The sequence below is a fragment of the Phyllostomus hastatus genome, unplaced genomic scaffold (assembly GCF_019186645.2).
Source record: "Phyllostomus hastatus isolate PE091 unplaced genomic scaffold, TTU_PhHast_1.1 phas_contig_64, whole genome shotgun sequence".
NCBI classification, from domain to species: domain Eukaryota; kingdom Metazoa; phylum Chordata; class Mammalia; order Chiroptera; family Phyllostomidae; genus Phyllostomus; species Phyllostomus hastatus.
The window spans coordinates 1,326,788-1,343,702 of record NW_025333928.1 but is presented as its reverse complement, the minus strand read 5'-3'; the positions used below and the strand labels follow the sequence as shown (position 1 = coordinate 1,343,702).

Here is a 16,915-nt window from a genome sequence, read left to right as displayed (position 1 = left end):
TCTTCTTAGAGTGGGGCTACCTCTCTAGAGAGGTTTGAGGGAGCCTCCTCCATAGAGAGAAGGCTCACTCTTTAGAGAGGAGCGACATCCTTAGAGACGGTCTCCTTTCCTAGACAATGGTGCCCTTCCTAGAAGAGAGTATGCCCCCATCCTAGAAAGCAGTTGACTTCCTAGAGAGGGAATCCCTCCTGAATGAGTGGGGCTCCCTCCCTAGTGAGGAGGAAGTGGTCTCCTTTCAGAATGGCACACTTCTCAGAGAGGGTTCACCCTCAAGGAGGGCAAAGAGGCCTCCCTCCCAGGTGAGGGGCTTCCACCCAAGGGAGGGTGAAGAGGCCTGTCTCCCTCCCTTCTGACGGGCTCTCTCCCAGCAACGGGGAGAGGATCTCCCTCTCTCAAAAGGCACTCCAGCCTGAGTGAGGTTGGCCCCACTTCCTGGGGTAGGGCCACAGGGGCCTCCCTCACTCCAGAGGGGCATCCTCCCTAAAGAGGGTGAGATAGCGTGCTCCATAGAGAGGGGGCTCTCTCCCTGGAATTGGGCTCTATTTTCGATAAGGGGACTTCTTCATAGAGAGAGGGGGAACACCCTTTCTATAGAGGAGCTCATTTCCTGAAAAGGCTTCCTAGAAAGAGTTCCCTCAGTAGAGAGGTGGTGGGATCCCTATACCTGGACAGGGTCTACCTCTCTCGGGGGGGGGGGGGTCCCTCCACAGCTAGGGGAACCTTTCCTAGAGAGGAGCTTCTGCCTGAGAGAAAGGGTCTCCCTCAAGAAAAGTTCCCTTCTGAGCAAGGGAGCAGCCCTCCCTCAGAGGAAGTGCCTAACAAACAAGGCTAAAACAACCCCTCCCTATAGAGATCTCTCCCTAGAGAGGTGCTTCCACTCTAGGAGTGGCACTGAGCCCCCATGCTAGAGTGGGGCTTACTCCCTAGAGAGGATGAGGCAGCTCCCTCAGCAGCCCCCTCCACAGAAAGAGCTCCCTCCATAGAGAAGAGACTCCTTTTTTAGAGGGGGGATTGAAACCCCTTGTAGAGAGGGGGGTGGAGCCCTATCCCTAAAGGGGTCTTTAAAAAAATGTGTTTAATTTTTGAGAGGGTGAAACATGGATGCCTCTCACTGGCACCCTGACTGGGGACCCAACCTGCAACCCAGGCAAGTGCCTTGATGGGGAATGGAACCATCCAACCCATGACCTTTCATTTTGGGGAACGAAGCCCAACTAACTGAACGACACCAATCAGAGCGGGAAGGGAAGGGTGTTTTCTCTAGGGAGTGGTCTTCCTTTTTAGGCCCAGGGTAAGGGATGGGGTGGGAGAAACACCCTCAGTGGGGAGCTAGCACCATTCTAGCAAGAGCCCTTCAGTAGGTGGACTCTGAGCCGTCCTTCTCCAGGAAGAAAGATCCAGTCTACAGAGGAAGGCCCCCTTCCCCTCGCTTGGGAGGGTATCCCATTACTAGGCAGTCCTCTTGCTGGTAAGGGATCCCCACTCTCCCTAAAAGAGGGAGTCCCTTTCCAGGGCGGAGGCTCTCCTCTAGGAGGGAGCCCCTCTCTAGGGAGTTATTCCCCTCTCTGGGGTAGGGGGGAAAGACTCTCTTCCTTCTCTCAAAGAAGGGTGCCCCTCTCCAGTGAAGTAGCCCCTCTATGGGGAGGGAGGAGTTCCTGTCTAGGGAGAGGCTGGAGTTTCTTTGTAAGGATTGAGGCCCTCTACACCTAGGGAGGTTACCTCTCACGATTACGCCACCGAGGAATGGTGGTGCTCTGAGGCGCGGAACCGCCCCTCAGAGTTGTGGAGCTGGCGGAAGTCGCCGCCTGCACTTTGCAGGACGTGCTTCTGCCCTTCATAATCATGGAGGCCAGGGCGGGGCGGAGTCTAAAAGAGGGAAGAGGGCTGGTCGCTGCGGAAGTGATCATTTGACTGAAAAGATGGCGGCCTTTCCCTGGTAAGGAGCGTGTTGCAGCCGAGTTTCGGGCGGCATTGTCATCGGTTGTCTCTTTTCTCTGTCTCGGTGTGTTTTTGTGCATGTGTGAGTTGCTCTCCTATTGGGAGCTGGTGGAGTCTCTCACCTAAACCCCGGGTTGTCTTGACCCAGAGGAACTCCGTTTTTGGTTTTCTCCTGACCCCTAGAGAAAACTCAAGTTTCCGGCTTCTGCTTTCCCAGTGGGTTTGGTGCGGGTTTTAGGGGCGCTGGATGCAAAGACGGGTAGACTCAGCTCCGAGTGTGGATAACTCGGGAGCTACTCAGTTCATTTAGAGTAGACTTGGTTTCCTCATTAGCAAAAACGCCGCTGCTGTCCTACTTTGTAAGGGGTCCTACTCTGGGTATTGGGCATGCAAAGACTACTCTTGGCCCTCAGGGAGTTGACAGTTTCATGGGGAATATTCACACAATAGAATGATGTCCAAATAAAGCATTTGAATGAGGTACAGCCTTACTTGGGTGCACTGGGAAGGCTTCAGGGAGGTAGTCTAAAACTGGGTTTTGCAGGATGTGTAGGAGCTCATCAAGCAGGAGGGAGTGGGTCCTGCGAAGGCTGCTAAGTTTAGCAGGGCTTTTGTATCTGGAGTGATTGGTGCTTCAGGCCCCAGCGGGTGCTCTCAGTGCTGGAGAAAGCTAGGGAGTTGTGATGGCGATAGTGGAATTATTTGGGGTTTGAGGTTTCTCCCTTTTGTCTCAAAAAGGAAGATAATTTTCTGATTTTTCTTTCCAAATGCTGTTAAGTGGTTTACATTGAATGAGTCAGTGAGCAAATGAAAGAATATACAGCCCCAGACCTTTGAGATAATCAGATACAGACAGACCTTGGAAATTTTGCCGGTTGGGTTCCAGACCGCTGCAGTAAAGTGATTTGTAATCAGAATTTATTAGTGGAGGGTCTTGCCTTCAGTTTGTGCAAAAAACACAAAGTTTGTGAAGTTCAATAAAGCCAAGCTCAATAAAATGAGGCTTGCCTGTACCTGGCTACCTCTGTGTCTTCCTTCCAAAGCTCAGAGAGCCTAAAGCAGGTTTGGATGCCACTGATCTCTTCTAGCCCTGAGTTTTCTCTGACCTGGTCATGTGAAGCAGCTTTTAGGGAACCATCCAGGCTTAAGCACAAAAACACCTGGCCTCAGTTATCTGGAATGTTGTCATCAGAAAATTCAGGAAGTTGCTATTATCATCTCTGCCTCCAGTATGTTTTTACCTTTGCTATTTTCAGTTTAAATTACAAACAGGTGCCATTAGCTTTTAGCATCTGGGGTCTCCAAAGTCCCTAATTTGGCCATGCTCTAGACATTTTTCTGTGTGGTAGCACATAGTCGTCATTTGGTTTTCTGACGTGAGGCCCACAGAAGAGAACTGTGTTTCTGCCATTGTTTTTTTGACATAGCAAGCCTTTATTTTGTGCCAGGCACTATGCTAAGTGCTTAACTTGCAGCATCTCCTTTAACTCATAACAACCCTGCTTTTCAAATGAGGAAATGAAAGCAGAGGATGAGGACATTTTCTTAGTCATAGAGCCTACAAGGAGTGCTGAGGTTTTCAGCCCAAGCCTGGGACCTTCCGTACTCATTGTCGTCAGCTGGACCTTCAATTCTGGACTGAGGTTTCTGGGTTGTGGGTTTCCCATGTTCTGCTGCATTGTCATAGGTCTCCCCAGAAATCCCTTTTCGCAGACTTATCTCTGATATATTTTGGCGTAGCCAGATTTGTGAAATGTCCAGCACATTGTGCATCACATTTCCTGTTTACTCCTGTGTAACAGCACCCTAAAAAGTGCCACCCTTTGGAATCAGAATTTCTATATCATTTTAAAATTTTGCTGGTGGTGGGGGGAGGTTGGGATTGTGGGAGAACAAAACTATGTGATCACATTGTTATTAGTAATTTAAAGGGTCATGCAAGAATTAAAATAGCTGACAAAAAAGCATTTAGTGGATTTTGGCATTTCCAGTATAAGGAGATAAATTTGGCAACTGGTAGTGGAATTCCTACATATCCATATTCTTAGATATAAATAATTAAAAAATAGGGAATTGTGAACCTTTAGTGCATATAAATCACTTGAGAAGTTTGTGAAAATGCAGTTCCTGTTTCTATAGGTCTGGGGTATTTCAGTGCTCCCCAGATGATACCTTGCTAGGGATCTAGGGACCACACTTGGAGTAGCCATGGCCTGGACCCAGCCAGGAGAGTAGGTATGAGCTGTTGTCCTTTTTTCTGTGACAACTCCTGAGGGACCAGGATTATGAGTGGTGGTCTGTTGACCAGCTCTGTTAGCAGAAAAACAGAAAAGGATTTTTGTGAAAATGTCCACTAGAGGTCGCTGTTAGCCTTACCAAAGGCCCAGGCATTGAAGAAAATGCTCTAATATCTTGGACTGGAGGAAACGCCAAGGATCAGAAAGTAAATTTGAGGAGTAATGAAAGTAGTGATAGGAAAAAAATCAGAATATAGCAGTGTGATATGACTTCAGGAGGGGTAAACATTTTTTTAAAGGTCTTTTCAGAAGTTGTTATTTTCCAAAGAATTCCCTCAAACTTGAAAAACCAAACTAAACAATGTCAATGCTCAATCCTTAAAAAAAAAAAGTAGATGCCCTGGCTGAGTGGCTCCGTTGATTACTTCTTGTACACCAAGAAGTTTGTGGATTTGATTCCTGGTCAGGACACATACCTAGGTTATGAGTTCAGTCCCCAGTGGGGCACATAAAAGAGGCAATTGACCTCTCCCTCCCTCTCTCTTTCTCCCCCCTACCCCTCTCCCTTTCCTCTTCCCTCCTTCCCCCCACTTCCTCTTCCTCTAAAAGAAAAAAAAACATCCTGAGGATTTTTTAAAAGGTAGACAATTACTTAATTTTTCAGGTTTTCAAGATAACTCAGGTGATCTGCAGAATTTTTGAGTGCAGTAGTGGGGCTGTTTTGGTGTGCATCCTTCTCTCTCCCTGTTGCTGTCACCTGACAAGTTACCACCAGTTAGAAGTCTCAGCATCTCTGAAAAATGGGCATAATCATAGCATTGTTGACACAAGAAATGTTCAAACCTGTAGAGAATTTTTATGAATTTATTTGAACCAAACTTAATAATAATTGTTGGGAAGCAAAATCTCAACAGATTGAGAAAATGCTCCAGAGACTAGCACAGCTTATTTTGTACGTTAGACTCAAAGGAGGAGATATAAGGAGGGTTACATGAAATTCACTGGTCGTGGATAAATGGGGCAGGGGAAAGCAAACCAGGAAATCTCTGAGATTGGATAAAGAATAAAATGGAGAGACAAATTTCTTTTACTTGGTTGGTGCAGGATAGTTAACAATTAACACTTAACAATACATAGAGATGGTATGTGGGGGAACAATAGAGGGGCTGTGTGTGGGTTCTCTTGCTCTGGTGTGGAGGTTGTACCCTGAGGGGTCCAGAAAGCAACAGGATTACTCTGATGTTCCAAAGTCGTGTTTCTGCAGAAACACATAGATGCAGAAAGACAATACATAGGCTGACTATCCTTTTGGTAAAGATTGACCTTTGTATGGAAACTGCAAGCCTAGGATGTGACTACCTGCTATGACTTGCTTTTAGTTAGGAACTTTTTTGTTTAGACCATTCTGAATGGTTAATTCTGTATCTGTTTGTAAAGCCCACCATGCACGCCTTTCCTGAACTTGTCAGGTTTAGTATGTGGCTTCTTTTTTTGTCCACAGCACCTACCTACCTCCTAAGGTTGATTAAATGAGGAAATGGAGGTAAAGAGCTGGGCCTGGATCCTGGTATATAGTAATCACCTAATACGTGAGAACTATTATTACATTCTTGCATATCAAGTCATATAGTGCTTTTGAGGTAGTACTTAGCTGTTGACTGATTTATTAATTATCAGGGATGAAAACACATTTGCAGTTGAATTTCAGGTCAGATGACATTTCTGTTCATTCCATTAAATTAACTTTTCAAAATTCTCTTGATAAAGCCTAGGGTGATCTGAAAGGAGAACAACTGTAATTCAGTTTTTAGAACTTTATTATGACTATCCATAGCTATTAGAGTTTTTTTATTCTCAGAGTTTTTCTTCTTTTTAATTTTTTCAATTTATTGGGGTGATGTTAATAAAATTATATAGACTGCAAATGTACAATTCTATAATACTGATGTGTGTATTTACCCCCCATAGTCAAATCTCTTCTCTCACCCCATGTTTGACCCCCTTTACTGCCCACCTTTCCCTTCTGGTAACCACCATACTGTTGTATGTGTCATTGAGTTTCAGTTTTACTTCCCACATATGAGTGAAATCATATGGCTCCTGACTTTTTTCATCTGACTTATTTTGCTTAGCATGATAGTCTCAAGGTCCATCCATGTCATCACAAATGGCAGCATATGATCTTTTCTATGGCTGAGTAGTATTCCATTCTATATATGTACCACATCTTCTTTATCAAATCTTCTTTATCTAATACCCAGAAGAGGGACTGTTGGATCATATGATAACTCTTCTTATTTTGGGGGGGGAATCTTCATACTGTTTTCCATAATGGTTGTACCAATTTACATTTCCACAAGCAGTGAATGAGGGTTCTTTTTTCTCCACAACCCATCCAACACTTGTTATTACCGTATTTTTAGGACTATAAGATGCACTGTACCACAAGACGCACCTAGGTTTTAGAGAAGGAAAACAGGAAAAAAAAATATTTGAAGCAAAAAATGTGGTAAAGTATTTAATAACCTGTGACCCCGCTCCACTGCCACCCCCCGCCACAGTGAGCCAGGTAAACTACATTCGGACTATAAGATGCACCCCTATTTGCCCCCAAATTTGGGGGGAGTGTATCTTATAGTCTGAAAAACACGGTACTTGTCTTATTGATAATAGCTGTTCTAACAGGTGAGAGGTGGTTCCTCATTATAGTTTTGATTTGCATTTCCCTAATAGCTAGTGAAGTTCAGCTTCTTTTTATGTATCTGTTGGTTATTTGTATGTCTTCTTGGGAGACTTGTCTGTTCAGATCTGCCCATTTTTTAAATTGGATTTTGTGTGTGTATGTGGTTGTTGACTTGCATGACTTCTTTTTATATTTCGGACCTCAACTCCTTATTGGGGGTGTTTGCAAATGTCTTTTCCAATTCAGTTCAGTGCTGTTTTGTTTTGTTGACATTTCTTTTGCTATACAAAAGTTTTTTAGTTTGATACCGTTCCATTCATTTATTTTTGCTTTTACTTCCCTTGCCTTTGAGGTCGAATTCATAAAATCCTCTGAGAACAATGTTAATAAGTTTAGTACATATATTTTCTTTTATATCTTTACTGTTTCGGGTCTTGTATTTAGGGGTTTGATCCATTTTGACCTAATTTTTGTGTGCGGTGACAAATAGCAGTCAAGTTTCTTCCTTTTACATGAGGCTTTTAAATTTTTTGGCACATTTGTTGAAGAGGCTTTCTCCTTCATTGTATGTTTTTGGCTTCTTTGTCAATAATTATTTGCCCTTATACATGTGGCTTTATTTCTGGGCTCTCAATTCTTTATTTTATTTCATTGTTTTAATTATTTTTAAAAATTATTTTATTGTTCAATTAGTGTTGTCTGCATATTCCCCCTTTCCCCCCCCAACGCCAGCCAGACCCCACTTCCCTTGCTGTCACATGTCCCCTTGGTTTTTTCCATGTGTCCTTTATGGTAGTTCCTGAAAACCCTTACCCCCATCATCCCCTCCCATCTCCCCTGTGGTTACTGTCAGATTGTTCTTTCTTTCAATGTCTCTGGTTATATTTTGCTTGCTATTTTCTTTTGTTGATTATATTCCAGTTAAAGGTGAGATCATATGGTATTTGTCCCTCACCGCCTGGCTTATTTCACTAGCATAATGCTCTCCAGCTCCATCCATGCTGTCTCAAAGAGTAGGAACTCCTTTCTCTCAGTTGCGCAGTATTCCATAGTGTAAAAGTACTGTAGTTTTTTGATCCACTCATCACTTAGGTTGCTTCAAGACTTGGCTATTATAAATTGTGCTGCTATGAACATTAGGGCACATAGGTTCTTTTGGATTGGTGTTTCAGTGTTCTTAGGATATAATCCTAGCAGTGGAATTGCTGGGTCAAGAGGCAGTTCCAGTTTTAGTTTTCTGAGGAAATTCCATTCTGTTCTCCACAGTGGCTGCACCAGTCTGCATTCCCACCAACAGTGTACTAGGATGCCCTTTTCTCCATATCCTCTCCAACACTTGTTTGTTGATTTGTTTATGATGGCCATTCTGACTGGGGTGAGGTACTATCTAATTGTGGTTTAAATTTGCATCTCTCTGATGGCTAGTGTTGCTGAGCATCATTTCTTGTATCTCTGGGCTCTCTAAATGTCCTTGGAGAAGTGTCTGTTCAAGCCTTTGGCCCATTTTTTAATTGGGTTTTTGTCTTCCTGGATTGCAGTAATGTGAGTTCTTTCTATATTTTGGAGATCAAACCCTTGACCGAGATATCATTGGCAAGTATGTTTTATGAAATGGTCAGTTCTCTTTTCATTTTAATGCTGTTTTCTTTAGCCATGCAAAAGGTTTTTTATTTTGACGAGTTCCCATTTGTTTATTCTTTCCTTTATGTCCTTTGCTCTAGGGGACATATTGGCGAAAATATTGCTCCGTGGAATATCTGAGATTTTCCTGCCTATGTTTTCCTCTAGGACTTTTATGGTGTCACAATTTACATTTAAGTCTTTTACCCACCTTGAATTTATTTTTGTGTATGGTGTATGTAGGTGATTGAGTTTTATTTTTTTGTGTAGCTGTCCAGCTCTCCTAACACCATTTGTTGAAGAGGCTATTTTTACTCCATTTTATGCTTCTGTCCCCTTTGTCAAATATTAATTCACCATAGAAACTTGGGTTTATTTCTGGGCTCTCTGTTCTGTTCCATTGGTGTATATGTCTGTGCTTTTACCAGTACCAGGCTGTTTTGATTACAGTGGCCTTGTAATATCAGCTTAGTATCAGGTATTGTGATCCCTCCTACTTTGCTCTTTCTCAAACTTGCAGCAGCTATTCGGGGTCATTTATGGTTCCATATACATTTTTGAAGTGTTTGTTCTATGTCTGTGAAATATACCATTGGTACTTCAATAGGTATTGCATTGAATCTATAAATCACTCTGGGTAGTATAGATATTTTGATGATATTATTTTTTCCAATCAATGAGCATGGGACATGCTTCCATTTTTTTGTGTCTTCCTGAATTTCTTCAGTGTTGTATAGTTTCTGAGTATAGGTCTTTTACATCCTTGGTTAGGTTTATTCCTCAGTACTTCATGTTTCTTGTTCCTGTATCAAATGGGATTTTCTTTCCAGATTTCTGTTTCTGATATTTCATTGTTGGTGTACAAAAATGCCTTTGATTTCTGAATATTGACTTTGTATCCTGCTGTTTTGCCTAATTCACTTATTAGGTTGAATAGTCTTTCGGTGGAGTCTATAGGAATTTCTATGTACACTATCATGTCATCTACAGTGACAGTTTTGTTTCCTCCTTTCCAATTTGGATGCCTTTTAATTCTTTCCCTTGCCTGATTGTTGTGGCTAGGACTTCCAATATTATGTTGAATATGAGTAGTGAAAGTGGACATCCTTGTCTTGTTCCTGATCTTAGTGGGAAAGCTTCAGTTTTTTCCCATTGAGTATGATGTTATTTGTATGTCTCTCATTTATGGCTTTTATTATGTTGAGGAATGCTCCCTCTATTCCCGCTTTTCTAAGTGTTTTTATCATAAATGGGTGCTGTACCTTATCAAATGCTTTTTCTGCATTTGATTTTTTTCTTTCATTTTATTTATGTGATGTATTACGTTTATTGATTTGTGAATATTGTACCATCCTTACATCCCTGGGATGAATCCCATTTGATCATAGTGTATGATCTCTTTATCATATTGCCGGATGAAGTATTTCAATATTTTCTTGATGGTTTTAGCATCTATATTCATCAGTGATATTGGCCTGAAGTTTTTTCTTTCTTTGTTGTATCTTCATCTGGTTTTGGGATTAGGATATTGCTGGATTCATAAAAGAGTTTTGACACGACTACTGACCTGCAGTGACTGCGGAACACTGTGGGTGGCTCATCGAAACACGGGAAAAACATACACAGAGACATCCAGGTCCTGTGTGGAAATAGGGACGGAACGGCCACTCTCTCTAGTAGGGAGTGCCTTGGCCACCCTCCCTAGGGGAGAGTGCGTGGTTTTCCCGCCTGAGCAGGCTTTTATTGGGTTCCTTTACGCAGGAATTCAGGTAAAGCTCATTAAACATTGCCAGGAAGTAAGGATCAAACAACAGATAACAAAGAAATCTAAGGGCCTATTTTGAGTCAGGGTCAGATAGCTAAAGAGCTGTAAAACTTTGAGGAACAAACTTACTTCTTGCTTGGACCCTTATCATTTCATTGAGAACATTCTAAACAAAGCAGGTTTCACAGGATTTTATATATTCTTTCTTAGGCTTGATCACCCGGGGAACTCACCCTTTCGAGCACAGGGCTGCACCACCCTCTGTCATTGTTTCAGGCTTAGGTGGAACAAGGGAAGTAAGTAAGGCAGTCAAGAGATTAGGAGATTTTCTCACAGACAATGAGGACTCAGGCTATGTCAAAGCCGAGGGGCGAGGGTCCATCACCCCCTTTTGCTGTAGCCCCCAAAGTCCTTCCTTAGGGGCCTCCCCCATGTTTGTGCCTGTCTTAGGTCGTTCCCCTCTTGCGGAATCTTACCCGTCATTGGCTAACCAACTAAGCATTGGGGGCCAGGCAGGGTGAAGTTAAAGGAGCAGAAGCGGTGCTCCTGCCAGGGAGATAAGCTTTTGTCTCCTTGGTGGCTTACGGTCCAAGGTCATTCCCTCAGCCTTAGTCTTGGCAGGGGTTACAGCTTCTGATACCAGGCAGGGTGGTTCTCAGTAGAGTTTGAGAGTCTTCACTCTTCTTGAATTTTTTGGAATAGTCTGTGAAGGATAGGGGTTAGCTCTTTTTTAAATGCTTTGTAAAATTCTCCTGTGAAACCATCCAGTCTAGTTTTTTTGTGTGCCAGAAACTTTTTGATTACTGCTTCAATTTCATCTGCTTTATTGGTCGGTTCAGGCTTTCTGCTTCTTCATTCAGTTTTAGAAGATTGTATTTCCCTAGAAATTTGTCCATTTCACCCAGGTTTTCAAATTTCTTGGCATATAGTTTTTTGTAGTAATTTCTTACAATCCTTTGTAGTTCTGTGGTGTCAGTTGTAATCTCTCCTCTTTCATTTCTGTTTGTGTTTATTTGGGTCCTCTCTCTTTTTTTCTTGATGAGTCTGCTTAAAGGCTTGTCGATTTTGCTTATGTTTTCAAAAAACCAGGTCCTGATTTATTGATCCTTAGAATTGTGCTTTTAGTCTCTATGTCATTTAATTCTGCTCTGATCTTGGTTATTTTTTTCCTTGTACTTGCTCTGGGCTATCTTTGTTATTGTTTCTGAAGATTTAATAGGCGTAGGGTTAGGTTGTTTATTTGAAATGTTTCTGTCTTTTTTAGGTAGTCTTGTATCACTATGAACTTGTATCTCAGGACTTCCTTTTCTGTGTCCCATAAGTTTTGGGTTGTTGTAAGTTCTTTTTTTTTGTTTGTTTGTTTCCAGAAACTTTTTGATTTCTTCCCTAATCTCATTCTTGACCCATTCATTGTTTAATAGCATACTGTTCAATCTCCATCAGTTTGAGTGTTTTTGATTTTTTTCCTTGGGGTTGTTTTCTAGTTTCAGTCCCTTGTGGTAAGAGAAAATGCTCGATATCATTTCAATTTTCTTGAAATTGTTGATGCTTGCTTTTTGTCCTGTCATGTAGTCTATCTTTGAAAATGTTCCATGTGCATTTGAAAGGAATGTGTATTTTGTTCTTTGGGATGAAAGGCTTTATATATATCAGTTAAGTCCATTTCATCTAGGGCATTGTTCAATGCCACAGTATCTTTATTGATATTTTGTTTGGAAGATCTATTCATTTTTGACAGTGGGGTATTGAAATCCACCACTATAATTGTGTTGCTGACAACATCTTTCTTGAAGTCCTCCAAGATTTTCTTTATACATTTGTGTGCTCCTATTTTGAGTGTGTATATATATATAATGCTTATGTCTTTATGATGGGTACTTCCCTTGCATATCATGAAGGGACCTTCTGGGTCTCTTTTTATGGCTGGTTTTTTTGAAGTCTTTTTTGTCTGATGTGAGTATTGGTACTGCGGGCTTTTTTTTTTTTTACCTGTCCACTGGCTTGGAATATTTTTTTTTTCCAGCCCTTCACTTCCAGTCTGTGTAGGTCTTTTGTTCTGAGGTGGGTCTCTTGTAGGCAACATATGTGTGGGTCATGATTTCTTATCCATTTAGCTATTTCTTTTGATTGGACCATTTAATCCATTTACATTTAAGGTTATTATTGATAGGTACTTATTCATTGCCATTTTTTCATACCTGTGTTCCTCTCTCTTTCATAGTTTTTCTTCCTGTTCTTAAAGCAGATCCTTTAGTATCTCTTTCACACCTAGTTTGGAGGAGGTATATTCTTTGAGGCTTCTTTTGTCCAGGAAGCTCCTTATTTGGCCTTCCATTGTAAATGAGAGACTTGCTGGATAAAATAGTCTTTGTTCCAGGCCTCTGGTTTACATTACTTGGAGTATTTTCTTGTCATTCCCTTCTGTCTTGGAGTGTTTCCATTGAGAATTTAGCTGCTAGTCTTATCAGCGCTCCCTTGCATGTTACTTCCTGCTTTTCCCTTGCTGCCTTTAAGATTCTCTCTTTGTCTTGGAATTTGCCATTTTAAGTATGATGTGTCTTGAAGTGGGCCTCTTTGGGTTCCTCTTGATTGGCAGACTCTGTTTTCTGGATTTGTGTTACTTTTTCTTTCATTTAATTAGGGAATTTTCCATCATTACTTTTCCAAACAGTTTTTCTATCCCTTGCTCTTCTTCTCCCTCTGGTATTTCTATTATACAGATATGATTATGTTTCATGTTATCCTGCATTTCTCTTAACCACTCTTCATTCTTTCTGAGTCTCTTTTACTTTTCTTGCTCTTTCTGTGTTTTTTTTTCTACCTTGTCCTCCAACTTGCTGATTTGATCCTCTGCTTCAAATCAGCAAGGATTCCTTCTACTGTGTTCCTGCTTTTGATTCCTTCTACTGTGTTCTTCAGTTCAGAAATTGTATTCTTCATTTCCTCTTGGTCCTTGTTGATAGCTTCTGTTTCCTTTTTTATGTTGATGTGTTTTGCGGTGAGTTCATTGTAGTTTCCCTGTAGTTTTTGGTAATTCTCTGTGAGCTTATTGAGCTTCCTGATGACCATTGCTTTGAACTCAATATCTGATAGTTGATTTGCCTCTATTTCATTTAGCATTTTTTTTCTGAGGCTTCCTCCTCTCCTTTCCTGAGGGGTTTGTTTCTTTATCTTCTCATTGTTTGTGAGACCATTCTTGTTAGCGTCTACTTCTTAAATTGATCTGTTCTTACTCCCTGGGTTAATGGTGTGAACTTTTATGGTAGAAGACCTATGAGATTCAGTGATGCAGTCTCCTTGGACTCCTTATCTCATTGGTCTTGAGCTGTTGTTTATGTTGGCTCTCTGTATGTCTTTGGGTTTTGATTGTTGTTGGGTCTGACTTTGGTTCATCCTTTACTCCAACTGGTTACCTGAGGGTCACTCTGTCCACCATATCTTTTATTCTGTTGTGCAGGTGTGGGAAAAAAAGAAGGAAAAGAAGGAAAAGTGGATAAGTTGTGTTGAAGCTGGTTCTTTTGTCTGTATGAGGTTTTGAATGTTCTCTCTTGCTATTATTCAGTTGTTTGCTCTTGGTAATTTCTCCACCATTTGTTGCATTTCGAGATCAGTCCTTGGTGGAGGTTTGTGTGGCTTCCACTCCCTCCTTTACCTTCTTCTGTTATTATCTCTTGGTAGTTCCTTTTTGGTGGCTTTCCTCTTCCAGCAGGTATACTAGTGTTCACAGGTCCCACGCACTCTTTTTTGTGATCAGTTGGAGGGGGAACGCAAAATGGTTTAAGATAGCAGGAGTGTATTTTATGGTAATTAAAGTAGCAACCTGTGCAGAAGAGATGGGAGATACTTTCGATATGTATAATGTTAACCATGATATTTCACCCAACTAGCCACTTTCTAGAAAGGGTGGAAAAAAGATATTACTCTTATTAGGGAGGGGAGGTATTGTGAGTTAGATCTAGAAAGCAGTGAGCTTGTGGGAGGTCAGATTATGAGGTAAAGTGAGAGTATAGGATAGAAAATAGATGTAGTGTGCGAGAGAATAGAGTTAACCACGACAGTAATAAAGTTCTGGAAGACAGTGATATCAGCTAAGATCCGGTAGAGATTTTGTGTAGTATTTACAATTGTATGGAACAGCAATTATTTACAATAGTAATGGAGCAACAATCATATGACAGAATCTATGTGGTGTAAATAACAAGAATAGGATGTACATGACCTAAAGTAGTGTGCTATTGGAACACAAGTGGAGTGAAAGACAAAATTAAAAATACATGATGAAACGTAGAACAGGGGAAACGAGTCAAACAATGTAATTTATCAAGCCAAGTGAAGAAGACTAAGCAGAAAGAAGAAAAATAAAAAAAAAACCTAATAAAAGATGTAGAAGTAATTAAAAATAATAATAATACAAATATACAATAACTCGCAAGTCCTCTGGAGTAGGAAAGTGAAATTTGTCTCACTGTCTCTGTTTTTAAGATGACCCCTCTTGGAGTCTAACTCCAGGCCTTTCACAGCTGCAGGTTTTATTGTCTCATTTGTGGGTATTTAAAAGAAAAAAGAGGGAAGGAAGAAGGAATAAAAAAAAAGAAGGAAAAGAAGGAAGGGGAATTAAAAAAAAAAAAAACAGGCCTCCTGCTGGCTTTACACAATCTAAGTCAGTTGTGCTGGTCTTCCTGGCTACAACAGGCTGAGGGGCGATTGGTTTTGCTTTTCTGCCTTCCTTTGGTTTTGCGGGGATGGGGGCTAGATCTGAGCCACACTCTTTGGAGTTGTTCAGACTCCAGCCCAGTTTCTCAGTTTGCTGGTGGGCCCCTAGTGCCCTTCTGTGCCCAGCCTACACCTCCAGTCCACTGGTTGCACTGTCCTTAAGGTGCACCAATTAGGGTCACATCACACACTACCTTCTCGCTCTTTGCTCTCCTAGACGCCAGGGACTCTCAGAGTGTCTTCATGGTAGTTCAGCGCCCCCACTGAGTTAAGTCTTCTGGGGACTGCTGACTCCCTGAGCCCTGCTGCTCTTCTCTTTTGGGGCATCTCCACCTTTCTCTTAGAGAGCCAGTTGGCCCTGCAGGGATGGGTCCCTAACATGGTTTCTATTGGAGATAGGGGTGCCATGCCTCTTCTGCTTCTGTTCCCTGTGGCAGTGGGGTTGAGCTGGAGTTTCTCCTGGGTGGCGGGGTCAGGCTTGCTCTGTCCCTGGAGCTATGGGCTTGAGCACTTGGCCTATGCTGCTGTGGTGGGATTAGCAGCTACTAGGCTCCTGGTTCAGGTGTGTGCCGTCTCAGGGCTGTAGGCATGAGTTTTCTGCCTCTGCTGCTGCAGAGGGAGTGCATTTGTGGGGTGGTGGTGTAAGGTGTGTGCTGGCTTCTGTTGCTGATGCAGCAGCCATGGCGGGGTGGGAGGCAGCTGGGTCAGCTGCGGGCCACTGGGGTCGCGGTTGCAGCTAGGCTTCCTCTGCTGCCATGGAAGGTGGTAGGGGCATAGTCGAGGTCCTGGTAGCACAGGTGGGCCCACGGCTGAGGCTGTGGAGGCTGCATGGCTGGGGGAGGTGGGAGTGGCTGCTGTGGAAGAGTTCCTTAAACAGCCACTGAGTGCCTCTTTTTCTTTTTGAAAAATTCCTCCTATTCAAGCCTGCTGCTCCCAACAAGTGCCTGTCCTCTTACACAGCCTAACTCTACAACCAGGCGGGGGGAGTATCCGGATCAGGGTATGTCTTGGTCCCACTCTTCCCAGCCAGCATCCACAGTCTTAGTGAGTGTACACCACCACTGTGTGTTTGCCACTTCGTACTTATTCCCCCCAGCGACTTCAAGCATCCAGGTCCATCCTGGTGCTGATTAAACCTTGTTTGGCAGGGGAGGGAGCCATTGACCTGGCTCTCTCCCAAGAATCCTGTGGCAGACCTGGTGGATGCTGGGCCTGGGGCTACAGCTGCCCTGGTCCCTGTGCTGGTCCCAGGGACCTTATTGTCCTGAAACACTCTCCTTACCATTTGATTTTTCAATGTCCTCTACAGTTTTGGCCTCCAATCTTCACATATACTGGGATACCATTGGCTGTTCACTCCGTTCCTCAGAAGATCGGCTAGGTGTTCCACCTGTGCATAGGGGGAAGTGGACTCTGCTACCACCTATCTCACCGCCATCTTAAAATCTTCCAGGCTCTCAATTCTATTCCATTGGTCTGTGTGTCTTTTTTTTCCTGCTAATACCATGCTGTTTTGGTTATTGTCACTTTGTAGTATAATTTAAAGTCAGGAAATGTGATACCCCTGGTTGTGTTCTTTATTCTTAGGATTGCTTTGGTTATTTAGGGTCTCTTGTGGGTCCATACAAATCTGATTTTTTAAAAATTTCTTTAAAAAGTGCCATTGGAATTTTAATGGGAATTGTATTAAATGTATATATTGAGTTGGGTAATATGGCTATTTTAATTATATTAATTCTTCCAATTCATGAACATGGAATATCTTTCCAATTCTTCATTTAAAAAAAACAAACTCTTGTTTTTAATGTATAGGTCCCACACATCCTTTGTTAAATTTATTCCTAGCTATTTTATTCTTTTTGTCACAATTGCAAAATAAAGTTTTTTAAAAATTTCCTTTTCTGAAATGTCATTGTTAGTATATAGGAACACAGTGGATCTTGTGCATTAATTTTATGT

The 16,915-nt window shown here is 42.2% G+C and overlaps 1 protein-coding gene across 3 annotated transcripts in view; it reads left to right on the top strand.

The window, feature by feature from the left end:
* Nucleotides 1-1,899: 1,899 nt before the first annotated feature.
* Nucleotides 1,900-16,915, top strand: part of VPS35L (VPS35 endosomal protein sorting factor like) — a 157,991-nt gene continuing 142,975 nt past the window's right edge. For 2 of the 3 annotated variants that reach the window (XM_045848853.1, XM_045848851.1), the window contains exon 1: nucleotides 1,900-1,936. In XM_045848853.1, the coding sequence (XP_045704809.1) occupies nucleotides 1,920-1,936 (17 nt within the window). In that variant the 5' untranslated portion in view covers nucleotides 1,900-1,919. Of the gene's footprint in view, nucleotides 1,937-16,280; nucleotides 16,431-16,915 lie in introns of those variants that run through there. The other variant, XM_045848854.1, reaches the window with a different exon arrangement.